Raw genomic sequence first — 19,701 nt, 5'->3', positions numbered from 1 at the left:
GCAAGCGAATTAATTTGCGGAACTGCGTGACAATTCACTAAATCGGCATGTCAAAAAAAACTTTTTTTTTATTGACTTCAATGCATTTGGACAAAGTAGTCGCACGTGTAAAGGTTTTATCTTGCAACAAAATTGACGCGTGTCAAAATTATTTTGACCCCAATTGACTTCAATGCATTTCGGAAATTTCTCGTCGTTTTGGCAAAACAAAACTGCACAGATTTGCTCATCGCTATTCATATGCATTTCTCAGTTGTATCAAAATGTTGTATATTATTTATTTGATTGTGGATTAGCCCGTGGATTATTATTTTTTTTTTGCATGGCACCCTGATCTGTGTTTTATGACTTGGACCCTTCATATTCTTTTTTACTCTAGAATAGTTAAACATTAATATAATGGAGCTTATGATTGGTATGTTAGGAATTATCAGTGTGAAAAAATTATGATGATTATTATTTATGTTGTGTCCAGATTTCAGAATTTCTTACACAACTGTGAAGCTGGGTGCCTTTCTTAATTAATGTCTTTAGCTCAAAAGGAATCCTTATAAATAGAAAGGGAGTGAGTGAGGCAGCTGCAGTAGCTAGCAGTTCTATATAGTACCTGACTCTTAAGGAAAACTTGTATCAGTGCATCATTTCTACTATTTGTTGTCTGTATCTTATATTATGAATCCTGGTATCAGCCCTCATTTGGTTATTATAGGACTCATTATTTGCAATTACCATACATTTGCGAAAAGGCAGCCATTTCCATAAAACTAATATATGTGTACATAAAATACTCATACGGTTTGGTAACTCTAACATACCCTGAGGTAAAACAATGCATAAACATATACTGTATTTACCCATGGATCTGTAACAAGAATTCACAATTGAGATCCATATCCTACAAGTTAAATATCTATCTAGAATATTAAAACTACAGAGAAATGACAGTTGTGTGTGGCTGTGTTTTGCCAGTTGCAACTAATACCTGACATTGGACAAAAGGTGCTGATTTTGGGAGATGCAATCTTACATTCCATTGGTGTTTCCCCACTGGCTCAAACATGGCTCAAACACTGGCTAAAACATGCCAAGCCTACCATTAACCTTAATAAACTAAGGAGGTTATTTACTAAGCTCCGAATACCCGAAATTCCCCGAAATCCGAAAAATTTGTGATTTTTTGTGTTGTAATAGGCTTTAAAAAAAAAAAAAAAATAAATAAAAAGCCTGAATATAAAAACACGGCATCTCAAACCTGTTGAGGTTGCATAAAAGTCAATGGGAACAGTCCCATTGATTTTTGGTTGTGTCGGAGGTTTCGGGCAATTTCACAATATTTTCGGAGTTTTCGGGGGAAAATATGTGAAAATATGAGCTTTTCCCGCAAAGGTAATTTTTGGGAAAATGGAATAATATATAAGCGTTAAAAACCCGAGCGGGTTAGATCAGAGAACTTGATAAATAACCTCCTAAACGTTTCTCTTCTACAGTATATTATTTACAATGAATCCATTATCATTCATATCATATCTTTTTATTAGTCAAATTTGAGGCAAATATCATTTTGAACTTTCACATTGGATTTGATTGATGGCAATCACTTATGCATTTATCTGTATTTCTAAATGCTGACTCCAAACTGTATGTTCAATGCACAGTTAGGGTAGGAGGTAAGCTATCTTTTGGCTGACTTTCTGCAGTTACATAAGTGTGCTACAATTGGCCTATCAGCACTTTACATAACGTTTAACAGGCTCTTACTAAATACCAAACAATCAATATGTTATAGTGTCTACTGGTTAAAAGGCTTTTTAACATTAAGGATAGGCTCTATATCCTGATAAATAGTGATGGGCGAATTTGCGCCGAAAAATTCGCGAAACGGCGCCGGCCTCTCGTTTTTGACGCAGGCGCCTGTTTTTGACGCAGGCGAATTTTTTTTCCTGAAAATTTTTTTTGACGCCGGCGAATTTTTACCGCAAATTTACGCGGGTGTTTCGCGAATTTATTCGCTCGGCGCGAATCGCGCGAATTCGCGCCTGGCGAATAAATTCGCCCATCACTACTGATAAACATTAGGAACCTAACCACCATTGAAATTATAAAGTAATATTTGTCTTTCAGCAATTTATAGAAACGAGACCATTGCCAGAATAAGCATTACAGCCGAAAGGATAGAATGTCTCACGCTTCCTCTTATGTCTGATCTGAGCACCCTTTAGCTGTCAGTAATACTATTGGACACCCACTAAAACAAAATACAGCCACACCACCATCTCTCTTGTAATGCACACTGCTTTACCAAAGTGAATTGAATGTGAAAGTATAACTTAAAGGGGAACCATCATGAAAATGATAATATAAGCTTCTGAAATAAGCGTAATGAAATAAGAAACATTGTAAATATCATCGCTTAAAAATTCAAATTTATCTCCACTGTCTTCCTCTCAACGTCTGACTTTCTTCATCCAGGAGTTGTGTAAGATTCTGATTGACAGTTAAACCTAATATATTTTTTAGATGTGTCAGAGCCATGATGATGATTTTGTTACATTTTCATTTTTGCAACAGTTTCCATTTAATGGAGGTAGCAGTGTGTGATCTCTAGCAGTGCCACATCAATCTTGATCCAAACCAGGGTGTCCCGTGTGGTTTATTCTGTTTGTTTCCTATGTTTCATTTTGAACCGGTTGAACCTGATAATGATGTGTGTATGTTTGTGAGACTGGTAGGAAAAATATTTTTTAAGCTATATTGGGGCAGGGACTGATGGTTGACAGAGCTCTGATTTATAAGAACATAACTTCCTGCTTTGCAGCTCTCTTTTTGTTTCTTCCAAAAAATAGTTTCAAGTATTAAACATTGCCTTACCACAATCAGAAAGTTTCATTTCTTGAAATTGCACCCTGTGACCCCAAGTAGGATGACCCCAGGATATGTGGGAAGCAGGGTGACATCTCTTACTCTGACTGTGCCACTTCCCTTGCAGTGGTTGCTTGGGCACAACACCAGCGTGTTTAACATGCATTTGAAGTAACCAGCTCAGCCTGAAGGACATGGAACAAACTGCTCAGGGAACACAAAAGTGAAAATAATTATCTATTTCTAGTGTGTCTACTCACTGAACTGACTCAACTATCACAAATGAATGATGTTAACATCATTAAACATTTTTAATTAATTTTATGTATATGACTAGAATTATGTTTTCTTTCTTGCGCATTTTCATTTAATTTTTCATTGGAATACCTTTTCAAATTATTTGTGATGCTAATTGTAAAAGTGTAGAGGTCAGTGAGCAATATATATATATATATATATATATATATATATATATATATATATATATATATATATATATATATACACATATATATATATATATATATATATATATATTTATGATATAAGAAGAAGTATTTAGCACTCATGGATAAAGCTTCAAGTGACTTTATTCAGATATACACAAAATCCCCCACATATATATATATATATATAGAGAGAGAGAGAGAGAGAGAGAGAGAGAGAGAGAGAGAAAACAGCACCAGGGGTCTTTTTGCATCAAAAAAGCAATATATTGTGTTCAGGGGCGATCCTGCCCAATTTGCATTTGTTTTTGCCACCCCCGCCTCCCCCACGGCACTCACCTTCAGTGCCGGTCGGGGGGGGTCCACGTCACTAGTGCAGAGAGTGCAATTGCGCGCTCTGCACTAGAAGAGCCAAATTTCCGGGTTGAAAAACGGCAACCAGGGGGGCGCTGCCACCTGAGGTGAGTGCCTCAACTCGCCTCATTGGCGGAGCGCCCCTGATTGTGTTGCATGTAAAACCGACGTTTTGGTCTTCTGGATATATATATATATATATAACACAATATAACTGATACCCGCACTCCGTCACATGATCCACTTTCCAGGTGCTTGGTCAAAATTTGCAAGGGACCAGCACACTGTTTTTAAAATATCAAAAGTCTGATGTGAAAAATAAAACACTTTTGATATTTGAAAAACAGTGTGCTGGTCCTTTGCAAATTTATATGTATATATATATATATATATATATATATATATATATATATATATATATATATATATATATATATATATATATACAGTTGTTTCTTTTTCTTTTTTTTTTTTTCATCATTCATATAAGAATTAGAGGTGATAATGTATAATCACACATCTTAAAAGAAAAGTAATAGCTTCCCTCGAAGTTAAGGGATTCAGTGACAATCCCTTAGATCAAAATTTTTTGTGTTTTTGTTTAAACTTTGGTAAATGAGAAACTCTATTAATGTATATTTATTTTATTCTGCCATATTTAATTTCAATATTCCAGTAAAAACAACTGAAAAAGAATAAGAAAAAGATAAGTCATAGAACTCTTGCAGGTGTTTAAAGTATTGCATCTGCCATTTCTGGGAGGAGCTTTGTTTTATGTAAACATTTGCTGCACAGTCAGACTCTAGCACTTTTCTCTTGCAGACCTGTGGTTCATTGCTGAATCTGCGAAAAACCAACAGTGCACCTAATAAATCTGGTGGCTGTCCAGACCCCTTTTTTAATCAATTGAAGCCAGGGATCAATATTAGTATCATGCAGGGTTGCTGACCCACTTGTTTTTTCTTTTCTTACCAGCTCATTACACCATTGACTTACAATTTTCTATTGGAAATGTAATATCTTGTCAATCAATAACTCAGCAAATCAGAACTGTTTACAGACTTTGCTGTTATGTGTGCTTGAGTATATACACACATATATTTAATGGGTTAATTAAAAAAAGATGCCAATATCTATTTATTGCACATTTCAAGACATTTATATGGCCAGTAATATTGATTGTGAAATATACAGAGACCAAGGCTGAGTAAAAGAAAAATCCAGTTAAAGGTCCAGCAATCCAGTGCTCAGATGCTGAATATGTCTTATGTAATGCTCCACTGAACAATGTAAACTGGGAGGGGCTTTAAGACAACAGATAAAACATGGCTGAACATGACAGAGCTTATTTTGGTGGTCCTTCTAATTAGGATTTGTGTCTATTTTATTTGTAGAATCTTTTGCCTTTGTTTTAAAGTAACTGCTTTATGTTTTGTATTACTTAAGATGAAGTGTTGCACAAAATACATATTTTTATAGAGCAGTATAAATGCAGCTAAAGTTGCTACCTAGAACTTCTACATTCCCTCTTTTAGCCTTTGCCAAGACATAAAGAGCAGTGAACCAACGAAGAAAGAGGGAGCTCATATCAAGGGCTGCTAGACATTATCTTTTATTGTATGTTTGCTTTTTCTTTTTATAGCACACACCTACTGGGGATTTTAATTAACTTGCATATTTTTAAATATCATCTTGGGGTCTGGTTCAGGCTTACAGCAAAATAGAAGCAATGACTTACTGGCAGTGTGTTTTTTCTGTGATGATTATATGGCATTTTCTATTAGAGCGGAGCAAAATTCCATTAGACTGTGACAAGTTGACCAATAAACTATTCCTGAATGTTATTACTGTAGCCCCTAAACGTTTGGTAAGTCTAAATGAAAACCATATGTCAGTTTAAATGTCCCAGTTATGCCATATCCTAGAATATCCTATGGCTTGGTAAATTTGGGTAATTCATCAACAATGTTTGTTTCAAATGGAATTTTGAAAATTTCACCTGTTTACCCTTCCTGCAACAATTGTCTTAAAAGCTGTTGTGTTTCATGTCTCTTATGATCCTTAAATGTAAAATGCTGTATATCTCATGGGAGTTCATCACTTTACAAGGAGCCACTACCTAATATTCATACAATCAGCACATTAACATTACAAATAAGCTTATTAATGACACAATTAGACATGACACATTTACACAAGTAATGACACAATCCCAAATTGAATACTTTTTAACATCCACTGCTTTCCATATGCTCATTTATGCTCCTGTTGCAACCCCATTTTCATTTTTGGTTAACCTTGACCATAGATGAGCCCCAAAGGTAAAGGAGTACAAGCATTTAAAAAAGAGTTCAATTAGCAAAATCAAAACACAACATTCCAAAGCAATTGTGCCGACAGGTTCAAGGTTTTATGATTCAACTGAAAAGCCTATATGCACAAATGTCCAAAGAAGAACCATACTGGTCCAGGCATGTGTTAGCTACAGGTCACCCTTGGAAGGGAACACAAAGCAAATAAATAAGGTCTTTTGTTTCAGTTCCTGTATCTTAAGTTGCCCTTATACTTTTCAATTCATCTTTTGAATTCCTGCATTTCAAACCTAGAGGTGTCCAAAATAAATATTTTAAGATCAACTGTCTGGCAAGGACTTAAGTATTTATCACTATAAAATTGAACTAATTAGCATGGCTGAAATTGCTATTTTGCTTAAGTGTTTGTTAAATTGAAAACCTGGCCTGCTGATAGAGCCTGCCATCAAATGTTGGGCATCAGTGGTGCAAGTCATTATGTCAGTATTAGTGTACTAGAATTCTCAAGATGGCATTTTCCAAGTTTCTAGAAGACAAAATTCAAGTAATACATGTGTTAAGTAGAACTGGTTTTAAATATAAAAGTTGTAAATTCATTAATAGCCTTATATCTCTAAGAATAAATAATGGGAAGGATCTTAGTCCCCTACACCTGAATGAATCAAAGCTGGACATACACAGTCCAACTCTAAAACTGATGATTTAATAGCTTAATGTGTATGGGGCCAACACAATGGGCTGTTTGACTAATATCTGTTGGGCAAGTTTGATGCAGATTCTGCTTGTATGACCAGTTATTTTCAACCCCCCCCCCCCATCAGTCAGTTCACTTTTTCATTTTTTTTAAATTTCGATGCTGGTGGCCAGAACATTACGACCAATATCTATGTACTATAGAGTCACTTCCTGCTATTCCAGTCATTTTTGGGTGTCTGCCTGAACAAACAGAACAATTCAAAGGCGGCCACAAGATTTATTGTCCATCATACAGTAGCCAAGAAACAATGTGATACCTACAAGCTCATGTTTCAAAACTATAAAACTGTTAAGACCTTTAGCGGTTCCTGGCTTACCTGTGTGTCCATTTGGAGAAAAATGAGGTTGTCAGAATCTGTTAAAGCCAATTATATACTGTAATTTTGATTTTGCTTTTAAGTTCTAAGATTGAATGTATTTTTAATGGAGTTGTCGGGCTACAGTTACTTTGCATTCCTGCTTCTCTAATGTTAATGATTGTCGCGTGTAACACTATATAGATGTGTGTTTGTTACATTTTGCCAAGCAAGTGTATATTACAGCCCATGTCCAAGTAGAGAGTAATGTAAACCGTATTAAAAGTTTAAACTGAATGTGAGTAATTGATTGTAACAGTCCTTGTTTCTCTGGTTTTTGTCTCTTCTCTGTAGCAGCTCAACGGGGTTTGTGTGCTGCCAAGGATGGAAACAACAAGGTGAAGAATGTTTAATAGGTATGTGGTGAAAAAATAATATGTTGTGGGATTTTCATCCTAGGATTCACACGTGTACCGGACATATTTGGGTTTTGGATGCATGGCCCATTCACTGATATTTTGCAAAATATAGGAAAAAGTAATGCCATGCTTTTTATTCCACTCCAGAAGTATCATTGTCAATGCAGGTGTAATAAAATAGATGAAACAATTTGCACATTATTTTACCCATGATGCCCAAGACCTATAGGTTTAGGGGAAATGCCCATAATATTGTAGCATACGTATGTTTTTTCATTGTGTGTGTGTTCAAATTGTATAATTTCTGGTACATAGATGCATGTCATGATTTACTATGCATTTCACTAGGAGCACGGCAATTGCTTATGTAGGCCCCCAGTGCAAAGGAGGCTGTGAAAGAAATCCCTCCTCAAAGCGGGTGCTAATACCATCTGTGTGCCCTGTACTTTTCACATTTCACTTAATTTAGCAATCAACCAGCATTTACACTGATTCCAGCCCCCATTCTGAGAATTGTATTTGATGCTCCTTTGATGCTGTTCTTCATTAACGTAGTTTTCACATTTGCTTGTTTTGGTAATGCCTTAAAAAAGGCACTTAAAATATTTGAGATTCCAAAGGTAAATTGCTAGAAAATACGCAAAGGTTACGGGACAGATCTTTGGCTGATTGGGCCCCACACAGGCACAGCATTCAGAAGTTGCCCATTCTGCTCTAAGGCTATGAAAAGTTGGTATAAAAAGCATAACGCATGGCCTGCTCCAAACTGATGAAAAATCTAAATGTATTTACATAACTTTAACAACTCCATTCCAATAAGAAGTTTGAATTATATACACAATGCAGTAGCACAAATGAACCATGTAGAATCTATTTTCTGCTTATGGGTTTGTTAAGTTCTCTTCTGGATTCACAAAATGTTTCTGTGCCTGGTGGTCTAATGGGGGTGCAACAGGGACGATATCTTCTGTGATCTTTTAGGATGATATCCTAATTTACTCCTCGAGTCTAGTAGATCATGAAATTCATGTTCAAGAAGTAGGTTAAGACAAAATCAGCTGTATGCTAAACTTGAAAAATGTCTTCGGTACACTTTCTAGGGTACATCTGTCCTAGGAGGGGTTGGAGATAGAACCAGCCATGGTTCAGGCCATTCTAGATTGGGCACAACCTCTGTGTCTTCGTGCCATACAGAGGTTTTGGGGCTAAACCAATTGCTATCGCCAATTAAGGGATGGACCTTAGTATTTGGCCAGATGGAGTGATTAAGGCTTTTGAATTGCAAAAGAAAGCCTTTATTTTGTCCCCTGTTCTCCAACATCCAGATTCCTCCCTTCCTTTCCTAGTGGAAGTGGATGTTTCTGGGATTACTGCGGGGACAGTTTTGTCACAATGACTGTTACCAATGAGATTCATCCATGTGCTTTCTTTTCTAAAAAGTTCTCTCCGGCAGAGATGAATTATGACATTGGTAACAAGGAATTGTTGGCCATCAAATGGGCATTTGAGGAGTGGAGACATCTTCTATAGGGTGCTAAACATGTGATTTCAGTCTTTACTGACCATTAAAATATGTTGTACATTGAATGAGCTAAACACTTAAACCCCCGACAGGCTAGATAGGCCTCATTCTTTATCTGTTTCAATTTCACTGTAACATTCAGACCAGGGGAAAAGAAACTCTCTAAAAGTTTTGTCTCCAGGGAAGAGTTTGTACCTGAAACTATTGTGTCTATTGAAGTGATTGTGGCAGCTTTAAGTCCAGATCTGTGTTCCTCTTTATCTAGAGCCCAGGTCAATAAAAAATTCTGACCTGGCCTGTGACCACGACTATGCTCCCGTCTCCTGATACTTTACTGCTCTGCCTGTTTGGTGTTTGACCCAGCCTGTGACTCCGACTACAGTTCTTGTCCTCCGTTCCTGTACCACGTGCGGTTCCTTTGCCTGCCCAGAACTCTCTCTCCCTGGTCCTCTCATACTAAGACCTGGAGGCACCAGAGTAGCGGAGAGCTCCTCCCGAAGCGAAAAGTGTCTGTTATAGGCAGTAGACTGAACTGTGACCGGGACCTTGGGTATTGTTCTGGGTTTGGGATACCACTTGTATAAGTTTCCCGCAAAACTGTTCACATTGTGCATTATCCTTTAAATCGTATGGGGCAGATCATATTTATCTCTCAAAATGTGAGAAACAGGCGCAGGAGCCAATTCACATCGAAAGAAACCATCGAGACTCTATCGCCAGGTGACTTTTCGCTCTGGCGAAAGGTCGTTACTCTGCAAATTCAGTAACGTGTGAATTTTACTGAGCGCTACCTCTTTCGCCACCTCAGACCAGACGAAGTGCTGAAAAAAGAAGTTAGATCTTCCTCAATCTTCTATCACTTACATCATATTCTGTGTGCCAAAAATGCATTAAAGTTCCAAAAATGCTGGTGACTTTTCCTTTTTTGAAGTGGGTTTGACTGCAAAAGTCCTAACAAAATCCTTTTCTCCAGACATTTATATATGGAACATTCATTTTACAGTGGTCTGGGTAACTTCAAGCATTTGCAGCAACATTTATAAGAAAGACCTCCATACAACTCTAAATTATCCGCCCTATGCAAATTGACCTAAGCGCAAGATCACTAGCGAATTTTTGCTAGGTACAAATGAATGCTAGCACATCTTCGGTAACAAATGATCGCACTGCCGAAGTAATGCTAGTGAAAAGTCGCCATCGTTCGGCACCCAGGATGAAACTCTGCATATTAGTGAATTGGCGTAGTCGTAGCGCATTTGCACCTGGGGAACTGGTACGAGCTGTGCGAAGCTGACGCTGGCGAAAAATTTTCCCGTTAGTGAATCTACCCCATAGAGTTTTAATCATGGATTCAAAAACCTCTAAATTTCAACTTTTAATAAATAGGCCTCCATGAATCTCAAAACTGGTGCTGATTTGTAACAATGTTCCACTATATCCAAAATGTTAACATATGTATAATAAAGTGTGGAGTAATGAAGATTAGTCTGTGCCAAGAGCAACTACTGTATGTATATATGAGAACTGATATTTAATTATCACGTGTGATATCTGCATAGTGTGATGACTGTTAATGACACCTAGTGATTTTGATATACAGTATATTTGCCTTGGAGGAGTGGAAAGGAGGTTTTATGAGAATGTATAGCAAAGGCTCTGTTCTACGCTGGCAGGCATTCCCAATGCAAATCCTTTAGCATTACACACGGCTTAAACATTCACAGAACAGGAAGAAAATTGCTTGAGAAGCACACCATATATAAGCTAATGGCTTCATGGCTGAATATCTAATGAACTCTGCACTGAGCAAGCATTAAATTCATGCTGGAAGCCAGCTGTATACACACTACTGATTTTTAATACAAAAATAAATAACTGACACGGGAAAGGTTTGTTCAGAACATAAGGAAGACACTGTGTATGTGTATATGAGATGCTATACACGACGAAGAGGAAAAATATGCACAGTATACACAGTTAGTACTAACACTGAAAATAGATATATATATATATATATATATATACAATATATAATATATATATATATATATATATATCTATATATATCTATATATATATATAGATATATATATATATAGATATATATAGATATAGATATATATATATATATATATGCTACCAGAATCCTGGTGCATATGGTAGGTCTCCAAATGACTGTATTTGCAAGCAATACTTGTATGTTTTACTGCCATAACTTTTCTTGGAGAAAATTGTGGCAATAAAATGCTTTGCAGCCATAACCATTATAATAAAGCAGCAGTTGAAGCAGAAAAATAGCAAACCATTCAAGTCCAGGCTCTAATGGCTCACCTTGTATCACCTTGTTATTCCAGTAAAATACAGTAGATCATTATTGCACCTTTTTTCCATTCAAACGATTGCTGTGCTGTACTGTTCTGGCTATGCAATCCGGTTAAAGGGAAATATAGCCTATGTTCTGTATAAATAGACTTCATTTTCCACATATTTTCTGTTACAGCAGTAACATGCCAGGGCAAATTACAGTTTATACATGCAAAAAAGGAAAGTTAGATGCCTTTAATAGGCTATGCTTTCTGCTGAAGGAGAACATATTTTGGATATAATGCAGTAACAGATGGGGTTTACTTAAACCATACGGAACAAGCCAGTTCTAAATGCTGCCTTTATTGTAGATACCAGCGTCACAGGGGAGAATGAATTGGCTCAGGTCAGACAGGCATTTGGCAACCATTTTTACCTTTTTTGTGGCCTTGGGTAATTCACTTAGTTATTGCCAACACCAAGAGACAGATTTATCACGGGTCAAAGTGAATTTTCGAATTAAAAACCGTCGAATTTCGAAGTGATTTTTGAGTACTTTGACCATCGAATAGGCCAAATTCGTCTTCGACTTTGATTCGAATTGAAAAACCTTCGAAAATTCGACCACTCGAAAATAGAAGTGCTGTCTCTTCGACTTCGACACTTCGCCACCTTAAACCTGCCGAATTGCTGTTTAGCCTATGGGGGACCTCCTAGAACCTATCTGAGGCTTTTGGGCAAGTTTGTCTAAGTAAGTAAGTAAGTCTAAGTTTTTCTTCGTCCAATCGTTCCATCGTTCAATCGCATGATTTTACTTTGATCGTACTTCGACCGAATACGGCTGTTTTCGATGGAAAAAATACTTCGACTATCGAGGTACTCAAATGCGATGGTCGAATTTCGAAGTTTTTTTTACTTCGAAATTCGATCCTTGATAAATATGCCCCGAAGTACCAAATTGAGATTATTGAGCACATAAGGCTTTACATACAGAAGCAGTGGTGATGAAATGAATATAAATGACTCACTACCAGCCCAAGATATATAATAAGGAAGCACCAGGATCAGCATCACTACAAGTCCCATAGTGCATCACTTTCTTCAGGCACATGTTTTGAAATGAACCATGTATGTCTGCATCAATAAATGATAGTTAAATATTTTTGCCAGGGTTTCTGAACTATTTCAACTGAATGGCGCATCACCTGAACAATCTTTAGTTGCATTCTTCTCCATTTCTGCCATTTCATGCTGCTGAATGAATGGCAGGAACGTTGACACTAAAAATGAAGTATGCTAATTCTCAAAGCCAAAGTCTTGCTATAAGCATTGCTTCTGCCACCGTACCACTTTTTATAGGCCCCTTTATAGACCACTGTACAACAAAGAACTTTGTTCTTTTTTTATATCTTTTAGTTTTCTTCTTTATTATAGTGTTTAAAGGGAGGTCATTTTATGGCATAACAAAAGAATTAAAAAAGAAAAACAGAATTTTGTAATTTTCCTTATTGAACAGGTCCAACCAGCTGTACAATGATTTCCCAAGATACAGATTGTGGGCAAAATGTGTAAATGAGATTGCACGCAAAATCTGTTTTACTTCCTACTTAAAATACTTTATGTTACTACTGGACAAATTGTATTCCTGGCAGATAACTGTTATCCGGATGCTCTGTAAGCAGATTTAAGCCAATCAGTCAGGCAATTTCCTTTCTGAACCACCCATATTAGGCTGCCAGATCTGAAGCTGATGATATCTGTATGTACAGAGTCCAAGTGACTTGCAATGGCTGCTATAATTTGCAGAGCTTTTTATAACATTCCTTTTGACGTGTTACAATTCCTGCCAAATGTACTGCGCCTCTACTTGCTTTTGCCAATGTGCTGGACCATCTCTATTGACCTCTCCAGTTTATATTTATAGAACAGAACCGCCCCCCTGACTAAACCAGGCAGACTCAGTAATTAAAGAAATAAGCAACATTGTTTTTAGAATTCATTAGATAAACGTTGAAGAAAAGGAAACAGGCATACAATGCTTTATATACAATCATAACACCTTGCAGTACACAAAATACGTGTGCCTATGTTCTTGGTATTCATAAATGCATACAAGGTAAAACAGACATCATTTTTAATATACCTGACAGTCACAGCATTTGTGAAGCAGATGAAGGTACACTGGTTCCCTTATATACTAAATATAAAATGTGACAGGATTTTAATCATGATTAAAGGGTAACCGTCATTAAACTAAAACATATACTGCGATAAATAATTTTTTTTTTCTATATTGGAATGAGATTGCTGTTGTTTTGGCATATCCCATAGTCCGTTCCATTGTATCACTCTGTAAACCTATGAATATCAATTTGTAACTGTACCATCCTTTTCATGTTCTACTTTAGCTATATGCGAAGGCAACTTTACATGTAAGGAGAATGAAGTCTGCGTAAGGCCCAATGAATGCCGTTGTCGCCATGGATATTTTGGTGCAAACTGTGAAACAAGTAAGTTCAAGATTCCTATTGCTTTTTATACTGTTTCATGATGATAACGTGAGGACGATGCTATATATTTAAATTATACCTTCCAACATTTAGGGGGTTATTTATTAAGCTCTGAATTTTTCAAAGAAAAAAAACCTAGATTGTTTGGGGATTTATAGTCCAATGGTGTTAAAAGTCCGATTAAAAAGTGTACTCCAACTCAGATCTGCCTAGAACATGTAAAAGTCACTGGCAGATGTCCCGTTGACAGTTGGAAGATTTTCTGGGTTGCGTTGGGATTCTAAAAAAATTGTAGCTTTCAGGCGATCTTATGGAAAAATCGTAGGTTTTGAGCTCAAAATGTGAAAAAATCTTACAATTCAGATTTTTCATGATTTTATTGTTACTTTTTATGCACATGAAAAGTTTGAAACTCTATTGATAAATAGGGGGGGAAAGTCTGTGCGGATTTGGTTGAAGTAGCTTTCAGAAAATAGTGAGAACTTTTCGGAGTTTGAAAACTAAGGTTAGAGGCAGTAATGCAACAAGCAGTTTGGTTGATGTAAAGTTGAGACTAACAACAAACAAAGGGCTTCACACATGTATGATATAAAATAGTGTTGCTGCTCTTTGTAATGAAAATATTTCTGCTTCCTTGTCTTGACACTTTTCCTTTAGTCTAAATGTGATCCCAAGGGGCCTGATTTGTGTGCTATGTGATTTCCGTGCTCTGAGTTGTTTAGAGAACAGTTATCAGAAGACACATTCACTGATTCCAACCTTTCTCTGGCAACACAATTATCTTGGCTGTAGTTGATGAAAAGGCTTCTCGTCCTTCTTTGAACATTGTGATCCGTTTGAATGCTAAGGGCTTGTAGTTCTGCAACAGACGAAGGAATGCAACCTGCAATTCAAACAATTTAAAAAAGAATTATCCAAAATAGTGCATATTTAAACCTTTGTTTGCTCCATAAATGTTTTATCATACCTTTCTTTATGTTGTCACCATCGTTTTATTTATATAACCCTAGTACGTTACTCAGCACTTTGCATTAATAACAAACAGGCTTCTTGGAAACATGAGGAGGACTGTGCTCTTGAGGTTGGCATTCGTAAACTCATATATCCAAATCCAAATCTCCCCATAGAGAATAAACATCAGTCTCACCATTTCTCTTAATTCTACCTTCATGGGAAAAAGCACACTACATGGAAGAATACCAAGGACTGTAACTGGAGCTTTTACAACTTTGTTCCAGTTTACATTTTTTTCTTATATAATTCGAGTTATATATTTAATATATTTTAAAGGCTTTTTGCCCACATGCTAATGCATTTCACTAGGCCTGGCTAGCACCTGCCAAGTACAAGGAAGTAAAACTGTACACACTGTTCTTGCAAAATGTAGCTGATTGGTGAAGGATTACAGCCGGCTACATGCTTGACCATCATGTGATAAAGAAGGAGATGATATTGTGCAAGGATATTGTGAAATCACGTTTGGCACGTTTTCAAAAAGGATAATAATATACTCTGCACTCCACCCAAAGTATGCTCTGACATATACTCTGAAATTCATGACTACATGGATTTCCAGTTAGGAAATCTGAAAATATAAACAAAGGAGCTTGAAAGAAGGTTAATTTATGCGTGATAAATCTGAATATAGTGTATGATAGGGTCTTTAGATCGTAAGCTCCATTGGGGCAGAGAGTGATGTGAATGATAAATATTCTGTACTGCCAATTTAGTCAATGCTACTGTATGTAAATACAGTAAAATAACCATCTGTATGGATTTTTTAACTGAATCATGTTTGAATTTTGGCCATGCCCCAGTTTGTCTGATATAACGAGACATCAGCATTTCTGGATTGAATCCTGGCCATTTTTGACCATGCCCAGTCTGCCTGAATTGGCCCCATTATGTTTCCAAGCTGCTCGGTTATCCTACCTCCACTTCCCCCATTCTGTCTATTCTCTGACAGCTTCTCAGGAGTCTTCACTTAGTTATTGACTGTTGGAATGTCTATATAACTGATATTTATCTTAAAGGGAATTTCAACCCACGAAAAAAATTCTAATATTTCTAAGCAACTTTGCAAAAGACATTCATTACAATTTATCTATGGTTTTCAAGTTATTTTTTATACGTAAAACCATTAAAAGCAGTGCTTGTCTGTATCTTTCTATTCCTTGCCCTGATGGCTCAGACTGTTGATACAAAATAAGACAAGGCAGCTGATTAACAGACCTGTCTTTGTTGGGGAACTAAGTCTTTTGCAACATTGTTTAAAAGTAACAACCAGGAGTTACGCAAATGTTGCTTTCAATAGCAATTGTTTTTACAAATAACTTTAAAAGCACTGAAAGTTGCATAGAATTATTCTATAATTCTATTCGAGTATCATTGTGAGAAGCAGGACAAATCCAGAGCATTAGCTATGACTGCAAGTGCTTTTATTGGGGAAAATTGCAACACAACATGTTTCGGGCTAGACCCTTTATCAAGTGTGAAAGAACAAAATCAAAGGAAGTATTTAAGCATTCCTTGACTGTTTACCTCTCAAAGTGCATTGTGGGTAATTGTATAAATAATTTTTTTAAAATTACAGAAACATTGATTCCGAAAAACATCCCATAAGGTCAGTTACATAGGTTAAACATAATAATGTGTAAAATGGCACAATCCATAAAAAGTCTTTAGTGAGTCCAATGAGTAGCCTTCATGTGGGAAAATCCAACTGTGCGCACAAGTAGTAATGGGAGAATAAATTCACCAGGCATGGATTCGCGTAGAATTTCCACATTTCACCGCCCGCAAATGTTTTTGTGAAACTGCGTCAAAAATTGTCGCTCATCAAAATTATTTTCTTCAGTGCGTTTCGCAAATGTTCACCATTTCACAAATTATTCAGCGAAACGCCCCAGATTCACCCATCACTACACACAAGTAGATCACTGTGTGACCACTTAGCTCATGTGTTAACTCAAATGGTGACGCAAAACATCAACTTTCGGTGGCTACTTATACAGTTCACAGAAAAGCATATTACCAAAATATGCAGATCCATTAAAAGTGCCTTATCGATTGTGCTTCTGATAAGTTTCATTAGGAAATCAGTTCTGTAGCAAATAGTCAGTGGTGGGCGAATGTGTCCCGTTTCACCGGAAAATTTGTGAAACTGCAAAAAAATTGTTAAATGTATTGAAGTCAATGGGCGTCAAAGTAATTTTGACGCGTGACAATTTTGACGTGGGCGGCAATTTTTATAAGCGTGACTATTTTATCCAAATGCATTAAAGTCAATGGAGGTCCGAATATTTTTGTCGCACAAAATTTTTATGTGAGCGACAATTTCTTTGGTCAGAGAGAATTTTTTCTGCAGTTTCATGAATTTATTTTCGGGCGGCGAAACACAGTTTAGGTAGGACCCAAACAAGAATGGCATATCTTACAGTTAAGAGCCTTGGCTCATTTATAGCTTTAACTTTGAGCGGGTTTGTTCAAACACCTTCACCTGTGCAGTCGTGCTCACTCTCCAGTCAGGCCACACCAGGAAGCCCAAAGCCAAATTCAATAAACAAGGGTATGGATGGAGCACATCAAACGCAGTCTCTGCCGCAAAACATTCTTTATTGCATCACAACATGTTTCGGACCCCAAGGATCCCTTGATTAAGGATCCTTGGGGTCCGAAACATGTTGTGATGCAATAAAGAATGTTTTGCGGCAGAGACTGCGTTTGATGTGCTCCATCCATACCCTTGTTCATTTATAGCTTTATGGTTTCAAAATATAATGTATAATAAACAAAGGGCAGTGACAAGAATTCATGTTATAGTTAACCCAGGATCTGCTTGTATAAAGATTATTTTTAACGATGTCATTGTACAGGCGTGGGACCTATTATCCAGAATCCTTTGGATCTGGAGTTTTCTGCATACGATATTTATTTAATTTGGATCTCCATACCTTAAGCCTACTAAAAATCATGTTAACTATGAATCCCAGTCGGATTTATTTGCCTCCTATAAGAATGAATTATATCTAAGTTTTTTTCAAGTACAAGGTACTGATTTATTATTACAGAGAAAAAGAAAACCAGTTTTCAAATTTGAATTATTTCTTTAAAATAGAGTCTATGGGAGATGGCCTTCCCTTAATGTGGAGCTTACTAGAAAACAGGTTTCTGGATAACGTATCCCATAGCTGTATTGATGTTGACAAAACAGAAGGGTAAATCTGTGATATTTATAAGATGTGGTATGTTTTCCATGGGCACATATATGGACAAGAAGTGTTTATTGCCAATATAAAGCACATTAACATCTCGAAAACAAATATTCCTAAACTAATGGCAAAACAAGTAAATAAGAAGCTTTATTACTAGGGATGCACCGAATCCACTATTTTGGATTTGGCCGAACCCCTGAATCCTTCGTGAAAGATAATACCGAACCCTAATCCTAATTTGCATATGCAAATTAGGGGTGTGAGGGGGAAAATATTTTTTACTTCTTTGCTTTGTGACAAAAAGTCACACGATTTCCCTCCCCACCCCTAATTTGCATATGCAAATTAGGGTTCGGATTCGGTTCGGCCAGGCAGAAGGATTCAGCCGAATCTGAATCCTGCTGAAAAAGGCCGAATCCTGGCCGAATCCCGAACAGAATCCTGGATTCGGTGCATCCCTATTAATTACATATACTACACACTATTGCTAACTATAGAATTCACAATTGCTATCCTACTGTTGTGTGAAGGGCAAAGGCAAAATTGTTCACTTTGCGTACATATATTCTCATTGTGAATGAATTGTGAACGATTTTCGCGTTAGCGACCAATATTACATTCTCCCATTAGTGTTTAATCTGTTGTGAATTTTTCTGGTTGAGTTTGTAAGGAGAAAAACTCGAATTTTTAGAGGAAAAAATTACCTAAAATGTTTCAAGATTTATCAATGGCAAATGTCCCCTTTTACAGTTGAAAGATGTTTTTTGCCTTAAGATGTTCAAGAGTTTTGGGCTGTTTGACGCTGATTTTTGTTCGAAAAGCCAAAAATGTTAGTTTTTATGCGGCAATTTGAAAATGTTGCACGATCCGAATTGCTGCAAGATTTTGTCCTGCTCTTACAATTTTAGTTTGGATTTTTTATTAAATTAAGCCAAACCATGATTGGGAGTTAGGCATATTTTTATTTTCAATATAATGAGAAAAATTTGATCTATAATGAATATCCCCCTACGTATCATATATCTGAGTTTACAGGAAATACAGTTATATTATATGAGCTGTGTTTGTGAAATACAGTGCAGTTACACAGTAAAACCTTATCTTGTAATGCTTCATGTCACTTTTCATTGCTGTCAATCACTTTGCTTTTTCTGTCTGAAGGATCTGATTTGGTAATGGCGTTTTGTTCAGTCAGTGGATTATCCATTGAGTCTGAGCAATAACTGTATCTTAATCCATACTTCCAGCTGTTTGCTCGTAAAACAAACCGTGTGAGACCTGCAGGGTATCACCGGGACATTTGGCTGCACAAGAAAACAAACCTTTAGTTTCATATAAATCAGTACAACAGTGTGTCAGTTCTTCTGCATGCATAGAAAAATTGTGATTTGAAATGGGGGAAATGTAGCCCTCATGTGTGTGCTTATTCAGTCTTCTACTTTAATAGCCTATTTTGTAGGCCCTTTATTCATTGTTCTGCATTTTATATTTCAGTAGAATTAGCCCTTCAAAATTGCTATTCTTAAATGATTGCCAGCTTACCTATTCAGTAATGGTTTTTTTATAAACAGAAGGGCATCCTAGCCTGTTTAAGCCAGTGTTAGTTAAACATTGCATACCTGGAGAGCTTGTAGGTCATTTGAAATGAAACTCTCCTTGTTACAGTCTTTTCTCTGCACACAAATGTCCCCTACAGTATAAAGGAAGGA

At 36.6% G+C, this 19,701-nt stretch overlaps 1 protein-coding gene across 3 annotated transcripts in view; it reads left to right on the top strand.

The window, feature by feature from the left end:
* LOC108707097 (scavenger receptor class F member 2) overlaps nucleotides 1-19,701 on the top strand; it is a 137,956-nt gene that overhangs the window by 69,377 nt on the left and 48,878 nt on the right. For 2 of the 3 annotated variants that reach the window (XM_018244055.2, XM_018244054.2), the window contains exons 2-3: nucleotides 7,378-7,439; nucleotides 13,677-13,778. In XM_018244055.2, the coding sequence (XP_018099544.1) occupies nucleotides 7,378-7,439; nucleotides 13,677-13,778 (164 nt within the window). The remainder of the gene's footprint in view (nucleotides 1-7,377; nucleotides 7,440-13,676; nucleotides 13,779-19,701) is intronic. The other variant, XM_041580266.1, reaches the window with a different exon arrangement.

Source organism: Xenopus laevis, chromosome 1S, assembly GCF_017654675.1.
Source record: "Xenopus laevis strain J_2021 chromosome 1S, Xenopus_laevis_v10.1, whole genome shotgun sequence".
Taxonomy (NCBI): Eukaryota; Metazoa; Chordata; class Amphibia; order Anura; family Pipidae; genus Xenopus; species Xenopus laevis.
Note: the sequence above shows the minus strand (reverse complement) of the source record. Positions and strands in the feature narration are given on the sequence as shown.